The 23,702-nt window shown below is 36.4% G+C and overlaps 1 protein-coding gene across 2 annotated transcripts; it reads right to left on the bottom strand.

The window, feature by feature from the left end:
- Nucleotides 1–603: 603 nt before the first annotated feature.
- On the bottom strand, nt 604–21,902 carry LOC129260590 (solute carrier family 2, facilitated glucose transporter member 8-like). Of its 2 annotated transcripts, none has more exons than XM_054898557.2 (10): nt 21,689–21,902; nt 18,962–19,090; nt 14,842–14,992; nt 13,025–13,237; nt 11,072–11,171; nt 8,695–8,909; nt 6,827–7,085; nt 6,086–6,145; nt 5,414–5,622; nt 604–4,313 (listed from the first exon to the last, which is right to left on the bottom strand). In XM_054898557.2, exons 2-10 carry the CDS (start codon nt 19,066–19,068, stop codon nt 4,161–4,163), a joined length of 1,467 nt encoding a protein of 488 aa, XP_054754532.2. In that variant the 5' UTR covers nt 19,069–19,090; nt 21,689–21,902; the 3' UTR covers nt 604–4,160. The 2 variants fall into 2 exon arrangements, with proteins under 2 accessions (XP_054754532.2, XP_063955866.1); XM_064099796.1 differs by having other exon boundaries at nt 21,697–21,777.
- Nucleotides 21,903–23,702: the final 1,800 nt, after the last annotated feature.

The raw sequence follows: 23,702 nt of genomic DNA, 5'->3' as shown, positions 1-23,702 counted from the left end.
TCGAAAAGTACCCTAAACAAGGGAAGCAATTCTTTTCCAGATTATGAAAATGCATCTCTTAACAAGTATTTGGCTTGTGAAACCCTACAAGTATTGGATATATATCCCTTTTTTTCAGCATTTTAAACATCGTTTTGACACCCTTATTACGTTACATAGGCCTATAAGTAACGTACCTGACCACTCTGTCCCCTTTAACGCGTGTTCGCTCCTGGTATCCACTAATCAATGGAAGTGGGCCCCCCGGGGCGGCCTCTCGAGCTGTAGGAGGAGTCAAATGTGGCTTTGGAAAGTCGTCCTCAATCGGATATATCGCTGTTACCATAGTAGCAACCAGAATTTTGCACACGAAACGCATATTGAATGTTTCCGTCGCAGATGCGAAACAAAAAAAATAATCTCATGTCACACAATTTGCATTGCAGGACAGAGTTTTACGACCATGATGACGGGCCCAAAAGGTCTCTTCCAAAATCAACTACCGTCGTAAATAAGCGTGCGCGTCCTCAAACGAAAGGTCGGGATTGTCACTCAATTCAAATATAAAATTACACACCCTTGAAAGAACATACGTGTAAGTAAAATAGAATCAGATACAGTATATATTAGTTGCCAGTTTCTATTCAAAGAAGTAACCCTTGTAACTTTAAAAAGAAAATCATTTTTCAAGATATGAATTTTTATACAGAAAACAGAGCTCAATCACCCAGGTTCACATCCCTGGAAGAAAAATTAATGAAGAAAATAAACATTTCCAACAAGAATGAATACAGCCCTTAACTACATAAGACAAAAAAAGATACATAATCTGCTAAGAATATGTCAAAAGAACTGATCATGAAATTAAAAAACTTAGAATTTTAATGTTCAAGTATAAAAGTACAAAAAATTATATATTTGAAAATAATTGCTTTGAACAGGAGAAAATGAAAAGAGAAGCTAAGTGTGTGTTTAGCTTTAGAAGTGAATTAATCAGACGCAAATTGGCAAAAGAAAGCACAGTTCAGTCTACAAATAATCACTTCTTTTTTCTGAATAGTTTGTGCAAAAATCTATGTGCTATTTACCAGTGTATATGTTCACACAACATTTGCTCCTGCAACATTTGCCCCGGTCTTAATATCACAGAGGGCATAGGGTTAGAGTAAGGATTGCAATAGAGTTTTTGGTTCAGAATAATGTAAAGATATGGATTAGGGTTTATTTAGTTTCGGAGGTTTAGTTTTATGTTTGGCTTTCCATTGGAGCAAATGTTGCCGGTTCAAATGTCATGGATTCTATTTACCTCTCTTCTCAGTCCAATTTCTCCAAAGTTGAAAAAATTTCTATGGCTCAAATGATTTAAATGGGCAGTTACTTGAGGTTGCTTTTGAAATGTTGAGCATACCTACATAATGAAATCATATGACAAAGCTGTATAATATGAAGCAGACAAAAACAGATTTATAGATATATATATACATATAATTCCCAATTACACCTTATTCATCTTAAATCGCTACATTGAAATTGGAAAATGAGAGCCCAATTGATTCATTGCTATGAGTCATTAATTATTATTTCTGAGTAAAAAAGGGCTAGATGTAAAACCAGATCAACAAAAAATATAACTTTACTAATAATCCCTGAACCCAGTGGTGGCTCCAGGATTATATAACTGGGAGGGGTCTGAAAAATTATCCATTCTTTATGACAAAAGAATTTTGAAAATAAAACAGTTCTCATTGGCAAGAAATTACCTCATTGTTAGCCAAGAAGATATTGACAAGCAAAAAAAAAGAAAGGTTATCAAAGACTTACAACTGATCACTGTCATGATCAGTTATTTTCTCTCAAAAAGACAAAATATCAAATTATCACTACCCAACCCAACCCCACCCCCCCCCCCCTTTCGCTGGAACCACCACTGGCTAAAACCACATGCTTTTAATGATAGTTAGGAAATGAAACATCACAAAATGATACTTTAGTGCTATCATGGAAATTACTTGGTTTTATCCCTTGGTGGAAGTTTCATTACACATTTCATCAGTTTACCCATGGTGAGCAACAACCAATGATTATTCTCACTTGACGAGACATTATTCATGATAATTATATGACAAGATCTCTTTGTGGTTACCCATTTCAAAACAATTTATCATTACAAAAAGAAAGACAAATGAAAATAATCATGTTAAATCACTATTTTCCAAATAAATATCAACAAGGGGGGGGGTCTTCTTTTTATTTGGCAACCAGTCAATTTGACTATTTGACTATTTTCAATTTGACAAGTGAAATGCCTGTGGTAGTCTCACTGCTTGTAGTGCTTTCTAATGTAACTTTGAACAAGGTTAAAAACTTTCATATGATCTGAAATGTGTCTCAATGTTGTAAGTAGATTAATACACCTGATTAATTTTGACATTTGACAATGTAGTGCCATCAATATATCATATAAAAGTACAAATATCAAAAATATAACATATATATTATGCAAGCACAGCTTGGAAATACGTCTTTCTGAAATAAAATTAATATATCCTGAACAATCTTAAAAACAATTATTTTTCTTTCTTTCTATTTACAGTTAAACCTTTAGTATCCACCGGTATAGATGGGTCACCTGTCTATAAAGACTACAAATTTAGTTTCCTTTGATTGGAATTCCAGATTAAAACATACATTGAAGGAACATGTCTATCCAAGAAGACCACCTGCTCATGAAGACCACTTTTCTTGTCTCATTTGGGTGGTCTTTACAATACATACAAGTTTCTCTATATAACAAGTGTTTTCTCACGTGTCCTGCCACTTGCAAGCAGGACATGTAGCAATCAATTATCATCACAATCACTTATATATTATATAATAATCAAATAAATGTTGTGACTTTTAGGTACTTTTTAATATGCAGGAAGAATCAATTCAAGACATTGAAGCTTACTCTCGAATTAACTTGTAAATCTACACAGTCAACAATGTACACTTTAAAAACTTTGTATATGAATCAGCTTTGACTGGCTTGTGATAATAATGGATACAAAGTTACATATGGACCTTATCAAAGTACATTATAACATACTTGAATTTATATTATGGTTATACCTTGTGAACTATTATGAACTTCCCCAAAGTCATCATTTGTAAAAAAAAAAAATCAACACTTCAAAATTGGTAGATGATATATCATATCATCCTACAAATTGCTAATCAGCCATGTACGAAATAAAATTATACAAATGGACAAAAACCTACATTTCGTTACAACAATGGGTTATCATTCAGATCTAAAATACTCTATTTGATTCTGAATTGTGGTCACATGGAAAAAAATAAAACAAGTGGCTAGTTCCACAAAACTTGTTATAATAAGAAATTTTCAACAGTTTAAATCTACTGAAATCTATCAATATGATTGGCTGATAGTAAACTTGTTATAGTAATTAGGCATTTGTTATTATAACAAGTCTTTATGAAACTGAGACCAGTTTACCTGATGATGCATTACGCATTTATACAATGTGATCTTATTGTATAGAAATACTACTTGAAATAAATGAAGTTGTGCAAGCTACGGGAGGTAGACACACTCAATGAAAAGGAATGGTTTTTATTTTGGGCTATTTTGAGCTATTTCAAACTCTATCAATTTGAATTGGCTCTTTTGAAACCTATAAGGACCAAACTGAGACCAGTTTACTGTATGATGTAGCACACATTTATACAATGTGATCTTATTCTACAGAAATACTACTTTAAATAAACTAAGTAGCGCAAGCTACCGGAGTTAGAAACACTCAAAGAAAAGTGATATGTGATTTCCATATAGGCTTTGTACATGGATGATTCAAGTTAAAAGCTGAAAAATCATGCCAACTTATTTTGCTAATTTTTCAGTAATATATTGGACCATACACCCACCAGCGAACATTAGGGAATGCTCTGTTATTACAAATAGCAACCCTCAAAAAAGTACACTTACTAATCATGGTGAGTAATAATACACTTTAAGGACAAGTGCTTAGGAAATACATGGTATAAATGATAATCATTCAGTACCACAAATAGGGGACTGGTAATTTAACTCATTCCCTATGACTTAATAAGAAATTAGTAAAATATCAAAAGGCAAATGCATTCATGGCAATATATTGGAGTTGTGTCGCTTAAGTAATTTATCTCCTTCTACGGTCGTTGCCTGCAAAGCTCACTTCGATTTCTTCCAACGAGCGCCCTTTGGTTTCTGGAACAAAGAAGAAGACAAAAACGGCTCCAAGGAAGCAGATTCCACCATAAAACCAGAAGATTCCTTGCTTCGTCATTGACTCCTACAACATGAACAAAACAAAATAAAAATACATTTTCTTAATACAAATCAACTATAGGCCATATCAGTGCCTTCATTGCTGGGTCATTGCAAGTCATGGGGCCCGTTGCAGAAAGAGACTTTGCAATCAATCGCAACTCTAAAAATCATGCGTAACTTGATTTTCTACCAATCAACAGCGCGCATTTGGGACTTGCAATCGATTTTTTTACTTGCGCTTAAACGCAACTCTTTCTGCAACGGACCCCAGATCAGCGAATATGATATTTTGTCATTTATATCACATCATGTGACTGTTGTGGAGATTGTCACATGCAGCCGTGGCCAGAGTAGTCTGCAGGCACAGACCCTTTCTCCCACAATTCACAAAATACATAATGCAGAGTCTGAAGTAGTGAGACTAGATTCATTACGGACTCTGCTCATCTTGGACACAGACAGACAGTCTGGAGTCTAGTCTTTACTCTAGACATGGTATAATTAGTTAGTGTTAAACTTGAGTCTGTGCTTGAAGACTATGGCCAGAGCAGCAGAGCAGGGAGTATTGGAAGCATGCTAGCTGTCTTGCGCTGGTACCCTTGTATAACAGATGGATTCTGACCTGAAAAAAAAAATCAAAATTTACCCCTCAGCCATTGCCAGATCTAAACTATATTGCCTACTTTATTCCATCTGTTATTGTACAAACCATCAAATTAATATGACATTGTTAACATTGTTAATCTCATAGTCATTAAAGAAAATAATTTCTGATAATTCCATATACGTTATTCTTATTCATTGAAAATAAGAGACCTTTCATGGATTCAACAAGATCTGTGAGCTTGATCTTTAACTATGACCACATTGTCACTCTTTGTGAACTAACCACTAACCGAAACTAAGGACCATTTTCATTCCTATATGCATGCATACCTAAAACAAGTTCAAGGTCAGTAGGGAACACCTACAGCAGAAATGTACCGCCAGACGTTCAGTTTGGTAAATGTCAGGTTCCTCCCTGTAATGTTCAGGACTGAGGCAGTGGCACCTTGTTTGTTTGATCAAGTCACCTCGCTGCCTGACTATCGGGATTGGGTCAAATACACAGCATTCACTAACCTGCATATGAGAAAATTCCTTTGTGACAATAAAGGCACAACCCCAGTTAAAGGCAGTTGCGATACCGCTGGCAGCTCCTCTTGCCTTGGAAGGGAAGATTTCCGACATGATCAGCCAGGGAATCGGTCCCCATGCCAACGAGAATGAGATGATGTAGACGATGATACTGCAAAGTGAGACAGCGCTCAGTTTGTGCTGCTTTTCAACATCTGAAAATAGGAAGATGTGGTTGAATTGTAAGGTGGTATGTCGATGGGCACAGGTGCAAGGTTTTTATAAAGTTCACAAATGAGTTTGATCGAAGAAGCCTTCCTAGGATGCAGTCAGTGTTATTGTTTTCATTATCATTCTTATAAATATTATTGTTATCATTGTTGTTGCAAATGTTATTTCGCTGTTATTATTACAAATCACCATTATCATTAATATTATAATATCATCATTATTGTTATCATCATCATCATCACATTCACCACTGCTATCATCAATATTTTCTTATCATTTCCTATCCTACAAGCTTCACATGAATAGTTTACACATTATCCATAATTAACATGCTCGTTCCTTATGGGCACTTCAGACGTATTCATTAGCATTTAGAAACATAAAATAAATAAATATTACTTTATTACTTCATTAAAACAATAATTCGAGTCTTTTTATTCTTCTTACCATCGCCAGTGATTTGATAATACAATCCAAATACAGTTGAGCTGACTGCCAGACCAACGGCTGCAATAAAAAAATATCACAGAAATAAAGGGCAAGTGAGGTACGAATGCCGATACCAGCCAAAATGTTACAACTAAAATATATGATTACCTTTTCTTAAGTCAGAGCCGCGTCTTTCGCACAGGAATCCCGGAAGTGGCTATTCGTTACCAATTCTTACACTTAATCTTCAACAAAACAATAGGGAATGCGGGGTAGCCGTACACTTACTACTACTGTTGAATGATATTATTGGCCATCATTGTCATTTAGCATACATAACAATTAAAACATTTGAAATTAGTTGATTAAAAACAACTGAAAGTACAAAATACAAAATGCATTGAAAATGCGTCTAAATATTAAGGCTCAGTATCCTCAAGGCTAAGGCATTGAAGAAGGAGGCCCTTAGGTGCCTAAGGCCAAGGCCCAGCATCAGGCACCACAACACTGTTTTCTATTACAGTTGATACAGGTCGGTCATTAATCATGACAATACAAAAATACATTCAAGACAAAAAAACGAATTAGATTTGTAAAAAATCTCTTGATTAAAAAGAGGATATTATTTCTTACATGAGATGATGTTTAGACCATCACTCTTTAGAGCAGAAAATATTTTCCTTGACAAATTGGTTTTACATTCGATATATCTCATCAATATAAAATAGCAAATAAGACCCCCAGTTCAGACATTCCTACCTCCTACAATCAAGAGCGTTTTGCGTCCCAATTTATCCATGAGAAGAGCTGCAACACACGTGAAGACCACCTGTACGGCACCTACTATCACCGTGGCAACGTTGGCGTTGATAGAGGGCGCTGCACTCTGAAAGATGCTGACGGTGTAGAACATGACTGCGTTGATGCCGCTGAACTGCTGGACAAACATCAGTACCAGGGAAATCAGAAGAGGCTTGTAGAGGTATGGACGAGAGAACTCGGACCATCGGAACGTATCCTGCAATTAGAGATACATCTTATATATTTCATACCCAGTTCACACTGTAATGATTGTAACCATGGTCTTAATTGTGGCATAATCAAAGTGATCATATCAGATCAGCGGCCCATTGCAACAGGCCCCAGTTGTGGCAAGAATTTCGTATTGATCTTAGAAAAATGTGGAAAAGTTCAAATTTGTTTGCGAGCAGCTATGAAAAGCCAATCACTGCCATTGGGAATGAAGTATAAATAGTATAGTAAATATTATTTGCATAAGATGTATTGACCTGAAAAACATTTGCAAACTTTGTAAACCTCCTTAAAGGGATCGTTTAACTTTGTGAGCAGCTGATTAAAAAAATTCTCAAACTGAGTTGAAACGTGCGTATGAGTGCCTGTATTTGTCCTCAAAAATCCTGAAACAGACCACAATATAGGATGCAAAACTCTAATTTAGATACAAGAAGCAATTTATTAGCCTGATTTTGAGAACCGTCTAGTAGACGGGTTCAGCTTATGACCAGTTTTTTCCAATTCAAAAAGTCCGTTGGCTATTTTGACTGCCTTCTGTTGTGTGTATCTCCTATACACACACTATTAGCTGCACTGTACATTCAGTGTATACATTGTACACACTGTATGTAGGTCATGCTGTGTTCATCTAGAATTAATGTGTTGTGGTGCACAGATTCCCTGTATACACATAGCCATTGAAACCAACTCCCAATTATTTCAAACTTTGGTTTACATTTCCAAGGTTTTAAAATTGATCCTGTAAATATAATACTTTGAAACTTTTGGGATGGTATTTTTACACTATAAGCCTAATGTTTAGCCCATTTTCAGGAACCAAAAGGATAATTTTTTAAATCAGAACAAAGTGAAATGATCACTTTAAAACTCACTGAAATCTAACAGTATAGCATACTGACCACGTCAATAAAATATTACACAGCCATTGGCTTTGTATGTTTTATCATGACTTTATTCAAGTTCAAAGACAATGATATAATACATACATAAAGAGACCAAGTTCACCGTTTCCATTCCAAACGAATGGCAGGTTAATACATGGATTACAAAACAAGTAACACGTATACCAATATAGAAAATTTTTGAGAGTTAAATAAATGCAGGAAAATAATCATTTAAGCTGTCATTGATATCACATTGACGAAAACCCCCACTTAATAAATTTTCTAAATTAGAATAAATACAAATGGAATTAATTATAATGAAGGTAAACTACCAAGAAAAGAGTTCTTTCCAACTCAATCACCAACTAGATAAATGCCACCGCTAGCAATGTTCTTACTATTTATGTAATATTTCTATTACTTTTATTGATGGGTTTTGTTTATTTTCTGTTTTATACAATTTCAATTATTTATTCAATGTATTCATTTGTTGTAAGACCTTTTTCTATATATTTTATATATTTAAATTATGGGTTATAATTTGGTAATTATTTGGCATATATTTTAATATATTTTATGTACATGTATTTAAATTATGGGTTATAATTTGGTAAATATTGGAAGCTTTTTCGGCATATGATGTTGGCAACATCAAAGGTCTAATAAAAAAAGGTTTCAAGGGTTTCATTCTCTTTTAATTTGACTTACATCAGACGAGTCAAGAGCCTCCTCTATCTCTCGGCATTCCAATTCTACATCGGCCATGGGACCACGCAACTTCCTCAATACAGCCATTGCCTGCACCTTCAAACGCTTCATGAGAAGGTACCTGGCGGTTTCTGGGACCATCACAATGGCAACGACGAGGAGGGCCGTCAATGCTGCACCGGTCAAAGCCAGCCAGAAATAGGTGAAGGGAATACCTAAAAATCATAATAATAATAATAGGCATTTATCTTGCGCTATCTATCTAGACATGATTAATTTCCAGCACTGTACATTCAAGTAATTACCCAGTTACCACACCTGGGTTGAGTGCAGCACAATGTGGATCAATATCTTGCTGAAGGAAATTACACAACGGCTGGGGTTCAAATCTTCATTTCAAAGTGCAGACATTTGTCCACTGGACTACATCGCTCCACATGAAAATACATGATTATAATTTAATAATTACACAAACAAGATGTAAGACAACCATATAACAATTATAAATAATTCAACAGACAATGAAAAATGGATGCAAGACAGCATTTCTTAATAGAGCTTTATACAAAGGATGTTAGTAAACTTTAGGAATCTTGCCAAAGCCAACTTCTTCATGCTTGGGTCCACATGAACCTTTTTTAATCAAGAGAATTATAGAGAGTGAAGTTTGCTCAGTCAGTAAAGCTTCTGCCTGGCAAACCAAAGATCATGGGTTCGAGTCCTCCCCAAGCTGAAGCCTGTGACGTGTGTAAAAGTCTCTCCCCTGTGATAGATGCAGGCTATGTTACAGTGGAAAACACTCTGTCTCTCTCATAGTACGTTAAATGGAGGCCCCATGTAGAGGAGAGTCACCACCTTTGCATGTTAAGAACCCAATGCACTATCCTATATTAAGAGTTAAGAGTAGAGGGAAACTTCAGTACAGTGGTCCACCTGCACCCCCTCCCCCAATCCGTTATATCGGGAGGAGAGACCTTCGGGTCACAATGATTCAGTTTTCTGTTTGCCTCCCAGGCACAGGTGACGCCAAACGCATAATAATTCAACATAAAATTTTTTAAATATTTAAGGAAAGAATTATTGGAGTTGAGGTTACTCAAGTTTTGCCAGCTCGATAATTGCAAGGTTGATTGCAATTTTCATCTTTCTATGCCAGAAAGGACTAACAGGCATATATAACCACAGAATACAAACTTTTATTATCTGTCTCTCTCGAAGGTCTCTCCTCCCGATATAACAGATTGGGGGAGGGGGAACAGGTGGACCACTAGTACCGAAGTTTCCCCCTATTCTTATAGGATAGTGCAGTGGGTTCTTAACATGAAAAGGTGAGGACTCATTACCAACTTCTATTACGGAGAATGTCTTTTGAATACTTTCAAAAAAAATCTTAAAGCTTATTTGTTATCATATAATTTCATTTCCATTTAAATTTTAGCCTATATTACATTTTTGAATTCTACTTGAGAGAGAGATGGGGTAGGGGGGGACAGGGGGGAGAAGACATTGAATTCAAATACATGCGCCATCTATTACTATTATTATTATTATCATCATCATTACATTTGAATTTTGTTAACTTTTGGACTCCTGCCATTTAAAAGCTTTTTAAATTTCTACAGGCGTTCCATTTTTTATTTATTTCTCTTTCTTATAATCATAATTTGCTATGCTTATGTATTTGATTTATTTTTTGTATATACATGCATATTATAACTGTACATATTTTGATGCTTTTAATGGAAAAGAATAAATAATTGAATAAAGCTAATAGGGCATTACAAAAAACATGCAAGCAAATCAAATGTAAGTCCCAAAATTAAGCATAAACTTGTCAATTTAACATAATTCCAATGTGCTGGATCTGATAAAACCTGTTGCCAAGCAAATTTCTTATGCCATGACCATCTTATTTGCATAAACAAAATGGAGTCAGTATTAGCCATTTTTTTTAAGCTGATGCATACAATATTCTTTCAAAAAAATTGCTCGCATGCATAATATGTGAAAAAGTTCAATTGCAATTGGATGCAAAACAAATACTAGTTTGCATTTTAATCGAAGGACTTGCGCATGATTGATATGGTATTGGATATTGGTTCTTGCATCACCCCATAAATCTAGTGGATACTTCTGAGGTGCATGTAGATGGAGACAGAGTACTAGTAACCTGCTGTGTAAACCTTTCACTGGAGTTAAGTGGTCTGAATCTATATGCAGCCTACGGTAACTTGCATAATGAAGGACCTCTTGCTTAGTTTTGTGTGCTAGTCTTGTGTGAAAACCTACTTGTTGATCACAGTTCCAATCAGGGTCTATGCCCACAGACTAGAGACAGGGCTGGAAGTTGATGGGGGGGGTGGAGAAAAGATCTTACCTAGACAATAGACAGCAAGAATTCCAACAGTCACAGCAACTTGGAAGCTAGATCCCAGGAAACCACGGAGATTAGGAGGGGCAACCTCTGAAATGTAGTTCTGCAAGAAGACATAAATAAATGAAACTAAATCAATCAAGAACATTCAGAGGCGTTTCCTCAAGGGATGGGGAGCACCGGTGATTTTCATAACTACGTGTACATTCATGAGTTTGCTTTGACTGCACAAATGGGTCAGGTAAGGTAGTTTATGCTTATTTAATTGCAGTATGGTTATTACTACACATTTTCGCAAACTTTCATGTGAGAAATTCACAGTGCAGTGCACATCTACCTAATACTATGGTCACAACTCACAAATACCTTTACGAAGAACCTATGAACAATTTTATACATGGCAATAAATGGTATGAAGTCATTTGTATGGTGTTTGTAAATGTATTTGTGACTGTAGCATAAGATACTGCACTGAGCATCATTTTTTACATACTCCAATTAAAAAGATTTGTTGTGACTCTATAAATCAGAGTTACGTGAACTTGGAACGGCATTTAAAGCATAACATTGCCCGTTTCATCAACCAGATAGGAATATTCTTAGTATGATGATAATAGTCAAAAGATGGCTTTCTGTCAATCATTCAATTATTGCAAAACTCTAAATTGATCATTTAAGATGGCTAGCACATTTTCTTCATAATATTATTTCAATTCAATTCTTATATTCAATTATTAGGCCTATATCCTTCGATGCATATCCTTTAAACAGATTAATATAATATATGTAAGACAGCTATGAATTTGGTATCCTGTATAATTTGTCCCATTCCAACTATATGAAGTGAATTTACAAATTATCTGAAAAAAAAATGAGTTGAAGCAAACTTCTTTTAATCAGTCTTCATATCCAATTTTCATGCAAATTGTGCAGTTATGATAGCTTTCATTCATCTGACATTGCATTCAACTTTTAAAAATGGTATTCTTTAGGATTTACCTAAGCTAAAGAGGGGATTGCAGCATACAAGCTCAGCTTCCAAAAGTCTAGCACTCCCTTCCATTTTCAATATTTGATTAAAATGTGGTGCTAAGTGTTGCAGATGGTCTGAAACCAAACTAGGCTAAGGAAAAGCAGGGCTAAGCAATAGCAAATCACAGACATGGTGGACACTCTAAAGTGCACTTTTAACATACACTTTGTGACAAAGTCGTCAATAATCATTAGTTGTGCAATAGTCCAGGGTTGAGGCGTTAACTATAGGAAAGCAAATATTGGGGGTTTAGAAGACAGATAATAAGGGTTTAAAGGTCAAGTCCACCCCAGGAAAATGCTGACTTGAATGAATAGAGAAAAATCAAACTAGCATAGTGCTGAAAATTTCATCAAAATCAGATGTAAAATAAAAGTTATGACATTTTAAAGTTTTGCTTAATTTTTCACAAAACAGTGATATGCACAACTAGGTGAGTCATTCGATGATGTCCACCACTCACCATTTCTTTTGTTTTTTATTGTTTGAATTATACAATATTTCATTTTTTTAAAGATTTGACAATAAGGACCAACTTGACTAAACCATATAGTATTAAACAAGGCTAATTCCACATGATCAGGGAGGAATTAATCGTTGTATCACTTGACAATGAGGAAAAAATTAGAATATTTCATATTTCACATAATAAAATACAAAAGAAATACATGTAGTGAGTGGGTGACATCATAGTCTCCTCATTTGCATACCGACCAGGATGTGCATCTGTTTTGTGAAATTAAGCGAAACTTTAAAATGTCATAACTTTCTTATTTTACATCCAATTTTTATAATTTTCAGTGTGATGCTTGTTGGATTTTTCTCTTTTTATTCAAATCAACTTTTTGTTGGGGTGGACTTGTCCTTTAAGGATATGCCGGGGTTAAGAAATGATAGTCTGAAAAGCAAATTTAAGAACTTACAGGTACAGCCAAACAAGACATTCCGCATCCTACACCAGTGAGAATCCTACCGCAGTAGAGATTGATGACATGTTCGTTGCTAGCTGTGCCTATGAGCACCCATCCAATGATAAATGGGATACCGGTTGACATGATGGTTAGCTTTCTACCTCCGCACTGGAGCAGAAACCCTGCCACAGGACCACCTACCATGGCGCCAATATTCAGCAACGACTAATATAAATAACAGTGAGAAAAGAAGAATACTTACTAGAGGTAATGATAATATAGTAAAAATTAAAATGATAAAATTCTGATGGGAATGTTCACGCCTCTCATGACCTTTGCATGACATTTATGACATGACAAGGTTCCCGCAAAACAGAGGTTAGCAATTAATCGTACGCTTGATTTTCAAGATTGATTGTACATTGTAGTCAATGTAGTCAATCGTAGAAAAATAATGTATGATCATCATTGCTAAGCTTTGTACAACGGGCCCCAAATCAACCAGATGATTCTTTACCTGAAGTTAATGTGATGCGAATCTGGTTGATATTTTGTTATCTCATAATCTGCTATGAAAATATGATTACTCATGTTACTGAACAAAATGGGGCCAGGATGACGTCATGAAGACCTCTGGAGCATTTCATCCAATCCAATCCAAAGGTCATTTGATATAGCACCTTTTCCTTTCGGTTACAAAGTGATGCGTAGTCTGCTTTGTAAACCTTTCACTCGAGTAAAGGGTCTGAATTGCAGCCTTGTGTTCTGAAGGCCCTCTTGCTCAATTGAAACAGCAAGTTTTGTATGTGCTAGTCTTTGCGTGGAGACACACTTGTTGATCAAAATTTCAATCAGGGTCTGTGCCTGCAGACTAAGTGCTGCGCGCACACTACTCCATGTTTGGGCCTCCAAAACAATAATTAAACATCTCAGAATTTCATGAAGGACTTGTCGGATGTTTTATCTGACAGTTCAGAAGCGGATCTAGAGGGGGGGTTGGGGGGGTTGCAACCCCCCCAAAAAAAAAATCCGGGGACCATTTTTTTAAATCTTATCTTTTTTTTTTAACTTGTAATTTTATTTTATTCTATTTCTATGTATTTATTTCATTTATTATTATTATTATTATTATTATTATTATTATTTCTTAATTTGGCAACGACCTCTATACCAAAAAGAGTGGTGTTTTAGATGCAAGAAAACGCCATTTTCACACACAGATTTTCAAAAATTTTCCCTACTGTGGGAGGGGGGACACCCCCCTCCCACACCCTCCCCCCTCGCTCGCTCCGCTCGCTTGGACTCGGTCGCTACGCTCCCTCGCATACCACCCCAACCCCCCCCTTTATAAAAAGCTGGATCCGCCCCTGCAGTTACCATAGGAACTGTGTTTCTAAGCCAATCAAAATCAAAGACAAAAATGTTGATGATCCTTAAAAAAATAGTTTTGTCTGTCACATCACGATAGACTCCTAATACATGAATGACAAAATATTGAAGGAAATTGTTTGGTCAGAGTTTGAGATATTGGGCTCACAAGAATTGAGGGAAAAAATGAATAACAACAAAGAGAATTCTGATAAATTTAAGAGGTGATCTGTCATACTGATAGACCATCTAATAACAATCATGATAGTATAGCACCAGTAATAGTACATAGTATGCAGTGCATAGAAACATAAATGTTGCGTATCATAATTATTATCACTGATAATAATAATAATGACAACAACACCAGCAACAATAATAATGATGATGATGATGCTTCAAAATGATTGATTACCAAAAACTCATCTAAAAGAAGGAAACTAAAAATATAATCATCTCACCCCAAACCATGATTCTTCCTCTTTCGTAGGAAACGCTATCTTTGGGAGAGCAGGAGATGAATAGCCGATGGAGAAGCCTGTAACGAGAGGTGCCAGTAAAACCAATCCTACTATGAAATACAGGTTACCATTCTGAGCTTTCACTTTTGTGCTAGAAAAAAATAAATAAATAAAAACATGTTTAATGATTGATGTTTTTATCTGACAGATCTCCAAAATCACCAAATTTTATGCTACACCTCCAAATCAACCAATGGTATATCATCAATGGTCTAAAGACAGTAGTATCAGATCTAAGTACATGTTGGTGAATGACGTTATTGTCCCTTTCTCACCCAATTATTAAGTATCATCACTCTGGAGAGTAAATTTCAAAAATAGTTAACATGAATCACCATTTTACAACAATTCCTCACTCTCTTTACCTAGAAAGATGGACAGAGCACTCAAATTCTTTAGGACAGAATAAAGAACTGCACACTAGTGAAAAGTTGCCTTTTCACACGTGAATCTTGAATCATCATCGGACCTTTCACACAGCACGCTCACTCAAAAACTGTGTTTTGAGTGAAACTTAACTGGAATTCACCTCCAGAGTAGAATTTGAATTCCTGATTCTAATCATGTTCTGGTTTGGTTTCACATTTGCTAAAAATTTGTCATTAGCCTTATTTTTCACTGGAATCATCATTCATATTATAGGGACAGTGATTTTTCGCTTCAAAAAATTGCCTTTTCCATTTCAGAAAATCTTAAAGGACAAGTCCACCCAAGAAAAATGTTGATTTGAATAAATAGAGAAAAATCAAACTAGCATAACGCTGAAAATTTCATCAAAATCGGATGTAAAATAAGAAAGTTATGACATTTTAAAGTTTCACTTATTTTTCACAAAATAGTGATATGCACAACTCAGTGACATGCAAATGAGACAGTCAATGGTGTCCGTCACTCACTATTTCTTTTGTTTTTTATTGTTTTAATTATACAATATTTCATTTTTTACAGATTTGACATTAGGGACCAACTTGACTGAACCATATAGTTTTAAGCAATGCTAGTTCCACATGTTCATGGAGGAATCAAGCGTTGTTTCACTTGACAATGAGGAGAAAATTAGAATATGTCATATTTCATGTGATAGAATACAAAAGAAATAGTGAGTGGATGACGTCATTAGTCTCCTCATTTGCATACCGACCAGGATGTGCATATAACTGTTTTGTGAAATTTTAAAAGCAAAACTTTAAAATGTCGTAACTTTCTTATTTTACATCCGATATTGATGAAGTTTTCAGTGTTATGTTTGTTGGATTTTTCTCTTTTTATTCAAATCAACTTTTTGTTGGGGTGGACTTGTCCTTTAAATTCTGTTTCAGCATGTCAGAAAACGGAAATTCTGTTTCCCCATAGACTTTGTGTACAAAAAAAAATTGACAATTCCGTTTACACATTGAATAGCAATATCACAACACTCGCGCTGGTCAAAAATTGTATCTGCCAATGTATCAACAACGAAATAGAATCCGTTCTAATCGGATCTATGCAGGTGCACAAAATATTTCGACAAACACATTTAACATGAATACATCCTCACCTTTCACATTATTAGCATTATTTTTACGGTCAAATGAAATTTCATCAATAATTTTGGGGGGTTTGGACATTGTTATCAGCAGTCAACGACTTTCGCCTATCCGCCATTTTGGATTTTAAGACCTCAATATCGTGCTGTTACATCTTCGAACATAGGGCAGCAACAAACGACCGTGTTGTTCAAAACCGAACGATGTGTGCATATGCATGTGAAGTAGTGCTGTAGCCGAACCGCCGAACCGAACGGTAGTTCGCCGAACATGGCACTTCCGAACCGAACAGAACCGAACCGAACACTAAGACTTGGTTCGGAAGTTCGGCAAAAAAAAAAAAACGGCTTTCAGCTAATAAATTTATAAGTTTACACCCTTTCTAATCATTATATTTGCGCATTCTCTATTTAATCTTCTTTGCAATTGTATGTTGGAAGTATGCGCTTATTTTGCGGTTACTAGATTTTGTTTTCATTTTCATGTTGACATTGTGGTTTTTACGGCCCTGATTAAGAAAGGAGATCCGATGAATGATGTTGCGCGAGCTTGCGCTATAATCATTTTACTGGCTTTCATCATCTCTCGCTCTGTGGCCGAATCGCCGAAGCATGGTAAAGAAAACCAAAACTGTATGAGTGTTCATTGGTTAAATCTAATTATCTAAAATATTGTTGTTTTTAGGTGGCGAACAAGATTCTTGTTTGAAAATCTTCAAAGTATTTTGAATGAACGAGCTCAATAAACTGAAAGTGAAAGATGAAGTACCATTAATATTACGAATTACGATACGATGTGATTAAGATCGTAACTCGTGTATTGTTCCGGCGGAGAATAAAGATCTGATTGAGGTGATTGACATTATTATTGAGGTGTCGGCTCGATACTGTCTAGTTTTCATGATTTTAGAGAGAAGTAAAGAGTTTTGAAAACGAGAGATCCAGTGAAAGTGGGAAATAAAATGAGTGACTGTTAGAGATGGAAAGGAGAGACGCAAAACAAATAATATAGAAATGAGATGAGGTGAAGTTATCTTTTTTATTATTAACAATCAGATGAAAATAAAAATCAAACACTCATGAATGATTACGGTATAGCATATAGCAAGATCCCCTTCCCCTCGTTGACAAGTTGAATGAAGAAAAAGCCATGCGGAAACATTCATCTCTTGGGGGAAAATGACCCCCAATCTTTACTTTTTTTTCCCTTTCTTATAAACTTCTCAAATTAACCATAAACAATTCGATGATAACTCTACTCCCCCTGTCCCATTACAGTCGTAAAACTTTGCATCCCACTTGGTCTGTATGTTCATGGTCGAATGAAATCTGACCAATGAAATCACAGAAATCTCAGGAATTGCTCTTCAATCAGTGAGCTGAGTTTCGCGAGCAGACAAAGCACGTGGCTGCATGTACCGATGCGACAATCAGCGACATGCGATTGGTGGTTTAGTTCACCCATCGAGCCAATTAGCGAAAGGCGCATTACATAAGCACGCTTTCTTCGACACGCCCCTGGCCCTACTATGCCTATAGTAATTCAGTGCACTGGCGCTGGTCGCCTCGTATGTGATGCAATTGCCAATCACGTTTGGCCGGACTGTATATATAAATATTCATGAGCTCAGAGTCCCGCTACAAGCCTAGCCTAGCCTAGCTGGTACGAGTGCGAGCGCGAGCGTAGTTAATTTGGCAAGTATCCAAAGTGTGGTCCAGGTATGGACGACTAGGAAGAGTCGCCATTTTAGAACTGTGAGTTACCCAATAAATCTGTCATCAGATAATCAAATTCGAGATAACAGTTGATTCGTTGAGCGCTATAACTTTCATAGTTTCATGTCAACAAGATAGAGATAAAATGGTTTGATGTGACAGAGGTACACGCGAGCACATGCAGTCAATCAAGTACAAATTGTCTACCGGTACGCTACGTATACCTGAATGAACTATAGCTTTATCAGTCTATCATTACCGAACCCCGAACCGAACCAATGTTCGGCAAATTTCTGCCGAACCTTGCCGAACCGAACCGAACCCGAACATGGCGCCTGACTTGCAGCACTAATGTGAAGCCCAACCCGGCGCCCGCCCGGCCGGCCGGGTACGGGCGTGGGGTACGATCGAGTGTGATGATATCGAGTGCAGTCACCATGTGTGAATTGTCATGATTGTAGTGAAGTGAGATCGTGTTTTCTGGTGTTTTGTGGCCATTCAATATTCATATTATGTTGAGATTTTTGAGTAATTTCTGTTGCTTTTCTGTGTATTTTGAGGAAAAATATGTTTTCCGTGATTTTCCGTTTGAAATGCCACTTTCCGTTTCAAAAGGCCCTTTCTGTGAATTCCGTCCGTTTTCCACGATCGCGGAAAATCACTGTCCCTAATATTACTATTTGTTTACCGTATGAAAGGGTGGTAAGACTCTATATCCTATCATCCAAATTATGCAGGATGTAATTTAAAACTAAATATGTTCTTCTTGCCTAGTAAGACCTTGTAATCCTATACAATACGCAAATTGAAAATACTAACCCAATGAGCGATACATTTTCATCACGGGGCGGGAGACTTTCTGTGTCCTTTATCTGAACATGAGGCACTTCTCTGCTGTCCATGTTCTCCGATTGTCCTTCCTGCATCTAATCGCTGACTGTTCAGAATCTGCATGGGGAATAAAGACACCAGGTCCTCTTAAGAAAATTGTATTTCTTCCTTGAAATGGTTGAAGTCTAGCCTTTATATATATATTGCAAACAAGGTGAGGTGCAACTTAGACAATAGGAGTAAAGGATGACTATATGAAAAGAAAACATTTGTATCTCCATTCTCATCCTTTATCATTTCTCACTGAGATGCTAAAATCATTTAAATCAGTAATCTGAAAATCTTAACACAATCTTATCTCTGTAAGGACTGCCCCTTTCTAATCTTCAACACACCCTTTTCTAGATATTGCCAATCAAAATGACTTTCTATTGGCAGTTTAACCATGGACCTACTTAACATGTGTAGTAGGTCAATGGTTTAACCAATAGAATCACTCCTTATATGTATGTCAACAGAAAATCACACGCTCTGCGCGTACACTGGTTTCTGGCATATTGTGCAAAATAAAGAAAGAAAGTAGGTCTAATATAAGAAAGTAAGTAAATAAATAAATAACTAAAGAAAGGTGGAATAAAGCGAAGGAAAAGTGAGAAAGAAAGAAAAATACAGAAAGAAACAAAGAGAAAGAAAAGAAAGATTTTTAAAAAGAAATAAAAAGAGAAAGAAAAATTAATGAAAGGAAAGGATACAGGGAAAGTACTTCAAAGTAGACAAACCAAAATAACAGGTGAATCATAGTAAGAATGAAAGGAAGACCTATTACCATAGTCTCCTTGTTACAGTGGCCATTGATTTTTAACCCCCAAAAAATGTGGCCATCATGAGATGTGAAAATCCTCTAGCTATTGTAAACATTATCATGAATATTGTGAAATGTCATACACATATCTCATTCAAGCATAATAGTTATAGTCCTAATTTTTATCGCACTTATTATAAGAATGTTTTCAGAATACCAATTTGAGAACTTAACATAGATATGATGAATATCTTTATATAAGAATGCTCCATTTTCAGAATACTGTCCCAGAATGACTGAGTTTTGACTCATAGTCATGATAGTCAAGTATAGACATTAACACTAAACCAAACACAGGCTGTGCCTCACACATAAACCAATGATATTTATCGACCGATGCAAGTATTTGACGATTTATAATATTTTCGGCCAATGCAAGTATTTTTTAAATCTAAGTTGGCGGCTATACACGCGTGTGGTATCTAGATTCTATCTAGGTATCGATAACAAAGACTTCAAGATGGCGACCATAACAGACAGGGTAAGTGAACTCTCGTGCTCTTAAATTTCTTTAAATTTCATACTATTTATTGAGAAAAAAATTAATCAAAAATATCAAATTCGGGGGGAAATATTGTTTTGGCCCATTTACGTTAGTTTGGGCTCAAAACGATTTATACAATCTGTGATTTAGATCTAGGCCTACTGTAACCGTGGGAAATCCTAGCCTCTAGGCTCTACAGAGAGGAATGATCCCCCGGCCCAGGCTTCATGCGGGAGTAAGCCTACGTATAGTAGATGACTTTTACTCCCCAGATGCCAGAAGCCTCCAGGGACCAGGCTACGCGTGCTGCGACCCCACTTCTGCTGGTGTCCACAACACACGATGACTTGATTTTTCTGTGCACGGCGGCATGTAAAAAAATGTAATGAACCCTTGAGCGATCGAGTATGGCCTTAGGCAGGCCTCAGGTAGAACGTAGAAGCTTCTATGATTTTTTCTATCAAAACTAGTAGTAATAATAATATTAGTATCAGTCTTCAATTTCAAATGCGCCTGGCCCTGGCCTAGACCACTCACACGTATTGCGAGGTTAGTATTAGTTAGACCAAAAGCTTCGGTCTCTGTTATGTTGGTTGTTCAGCTGAACTCCGTTGGCTTCACTCACCAAATACAGAGACCGAAGTTCTAGCGCGATCTGTACAGGGGACTCAATGGCCATATGTTTATGTACTTAAGATCGGATAAAACGGGGAAGTGAATTTGCGCGACAGCCGAGGTAAGTCACTGTTTTTGTTCCTTTTAACTTGATTTTTCTCCGTTTTTGGGCAATTAATGCCAAGAGGGAATATTAATTTGCATTTTGGTCGCGTTAATTTTTCAAAATTTTTATTCATTAAAGACAAAAATTGAAGAGCCCCGACGGGGGGATTTCGCATTGCAAGTCCCCTAATGGTGGCTGCACGCTAGCGAGCCGTCTGTGTACGAGGAGAATAAAAATAAAAAAATGTTAAAAAACTCCTCGAAACAGACGGCTGCCAGCTGTCTAAGTATTAGTATACTCACTTCTTGGGTCCACAACACACGACTTCTATGGCTTGAATTTTCTGTGCGCGGCGGCATGTAATGAACCCTTGGGTGGCCTAGACTAGCCTCGCGCTGGCTGCTCCACTCCGGCAACGCAGCTCGCCGGCCAGTTCAGTGTGACAATGCAAATCACTGCCTGTCGACTTCACGACTAACAAACGACTGTTTGTTTCAGTGTTTGTTTATCATTAATTTGTGATATATCCAGGATGGTCATGATGGTGGGGGAACTTAAACTCAAAGAATGTTGACATTCAAGAACAAAGTCTAAAAATCATAGTGAATTTTTCTCGAAATTAAAAGAAATAAAGAGAAAATACATTACCTGTTTACCTAATCACATTCGCAACCTTGAGAAAAAAAAAAAACCGATGATCCTCCCTCGAGCTCCGTGATCATGTGACGAGTTTTAGTCAGGTGACCGGTGACCACGCTAAATGGGGAGGGGAGAGGGTCCATCGCAAAGGTCCATCGTTTGATCGTTGGGCGATGCGGGGGGGGGGGTTACTGTAATGTTTTCTTGCCCTGTTGCCATGGGCGGAAATCCCAGGGGGGACAGGGGGGACGTGTCCCCCCTACTCAAAATAGTAGAGGGGACACAATATCAAATGTCCCCCCTACTATTTTTGGTCTTTTATGATGGTAAGAAATACATCATTATAAATCGAAATTAATAAAACATGTATTTTGGGACGAGATGACCTTACTTTGGCGATGATAACCTTTTTTTTTTGCTTGTCAAATTTAGGTCTTTAAAAAGTGCTCTGTAAAAATGTCAGTTTTATGGTCTGAACTTGCGCTGCGCTCGCAAATTTTGATTTATCAGGTACCTATTATTTTTCGTGTATTCCATAAAGTTTTCAAAATATCCCTTTTCAGGTCTGATTGCCAAGACGTATCAGCTAGCGCGCTGCACGCTCGCATTTTGATTGGTGAGTTATATAAATGTTTCAATATAGATTATACAAAAAACTACTTAAAATCCCCTTTTCATGACAGTTTATCAAAAAATTTAGCTCGCGATTTGCGCTCGCATTAATGGTTAAAAATATATTAACTGATGCCTCTTATTCATAATCACAAAAGTGAAATGTCCAGTTTTTATGCCATTATATCATCAGATTTCGCGCCCTCATTAGGCATTAATAAATGTGATATTAATTTAATAACTGAATTGTACCTTTTGTTTCATCTCGCGCTTAGCAAGAGGAATAGGAATATAGTCATCATTTTCATATGATGACATGTCGTAAGGATGTCCCGGTCCTATGTCAAAACTCAAAGCAATAATAATACCAGCTCTTTTTAAGTGCGATCCATATCCACCTTACAATTTTTCTTCAAAGTGCTTGAAATATTAAACTGAAATTGACTCTTTTTTCAGATCGGAATATCAAAGTTTCATGATTTTCATGATTAAAGTTATATTTAGAATGCCTAGATTCTAGGTCTAAATATGAAACACGCTCGCGCATGTTTATTCAGATACTCAACTTGTTCTCTAATTTAAATTAAGCCGTTATATAAATCATTATCCAGTTTCAGATCACAATATCAATTTTTTCTGCTCGCGCTTTGTGATCGCATTATTAATGTAGGAAGACCCCATATTACTCATCCTTTTGATGATTTACAAAACATGAACAGAGTGGCCCATTTTTAGGTCTAGATCTCGAAAAAAAATTCTGCTCGCGCTTCGCGCTAGCATCAATCGTTGAATTATATAGCTATCCTGTTCACGATTTCAAAAACTGATTAAAATTTTCCAAGACGTATCAGCTAGCGCGATGCACGCTCGCATTTTGATTGGCGAGTTATATAAATATTTCAATATAGATTATACAACAAACTACTTAAAATCCCCTTTTCATGACAGTTTATCAAAAATTTCATCTCGCGCCACGCACTCGCATTTTTTGATCGTTGAAATATGTTACGCCTTCATGGCTAAGTGCAAGCAGTCCTTAACAGGAACCTTTTCAACAGGTACCAGTTCAAAACGTATATAAAAATTTTCTGCTCGCGCTTTGCGCTCGCATTATTAATACTCACCCTTTTCAGGATTTACAAAACATGAATAGAGTGTCTCGTTTAGTAAATATTATAGGACTAAATCTCGAAATTTTCTGCTCGCGCTTCGCGCTCGCATTAATTGTTTACTTATATACCTATTCTGCTTGAGTTACAAAAAGTGCTTAGAATTTCCATTCTTTAGGTGAACATGTCCAAAAAAAATTAGCTCGCGCTTCGCACTCGCATTATTAATACTCACCCTTTTCAGGATATACAAAACATGAATAGAGTGTCTCGTTCAGTAAATATCATAGGACTAAATCTCG

This window comes from Lytechinus pictus, chromosome 1, assembly GCF_037042905.1.
Source record: "Lytechinus pictus isolate F3 Inbred chromosome 1, Lp3.0, whole genome shotgun sequence".
Taxonomy (NCBI): domain Eukaryota; kingdom Metazoa; phylum Echinodermata; class Echinoidea; order Temnopleuroida; family Toxopneustidae; genus Lytechinus; species Lytechinus pictus.
Note: the sequence above shows the minus strand (reverse complement) of the source record. Positions and strands in the feature narration are given on the sequence as shown.

Coding starts and splice junctions, on each gene's coding strand:
- LOC129260590 (XM_054898557.2), bottom strand. CDS start 19,068: ATGCAGGAAGGACAATCGGAGAACATGGACAGCAGAGAAGTGCCTCAT. Junction 13,238..14,841: donor AGGAAGAATCATGGTTTGGG/GTGAGATGATTA, acceptor TATTTATATTAG/TCGTTGCTGAATATTGGCGC. Junction 11,172..13,024: donor TGTCTTGTTTGGCTGTACCT/GTAAGTTCTTAA, acceptor GTCTTCTTGCAG/AACTACATTTCAGAGGTTGC.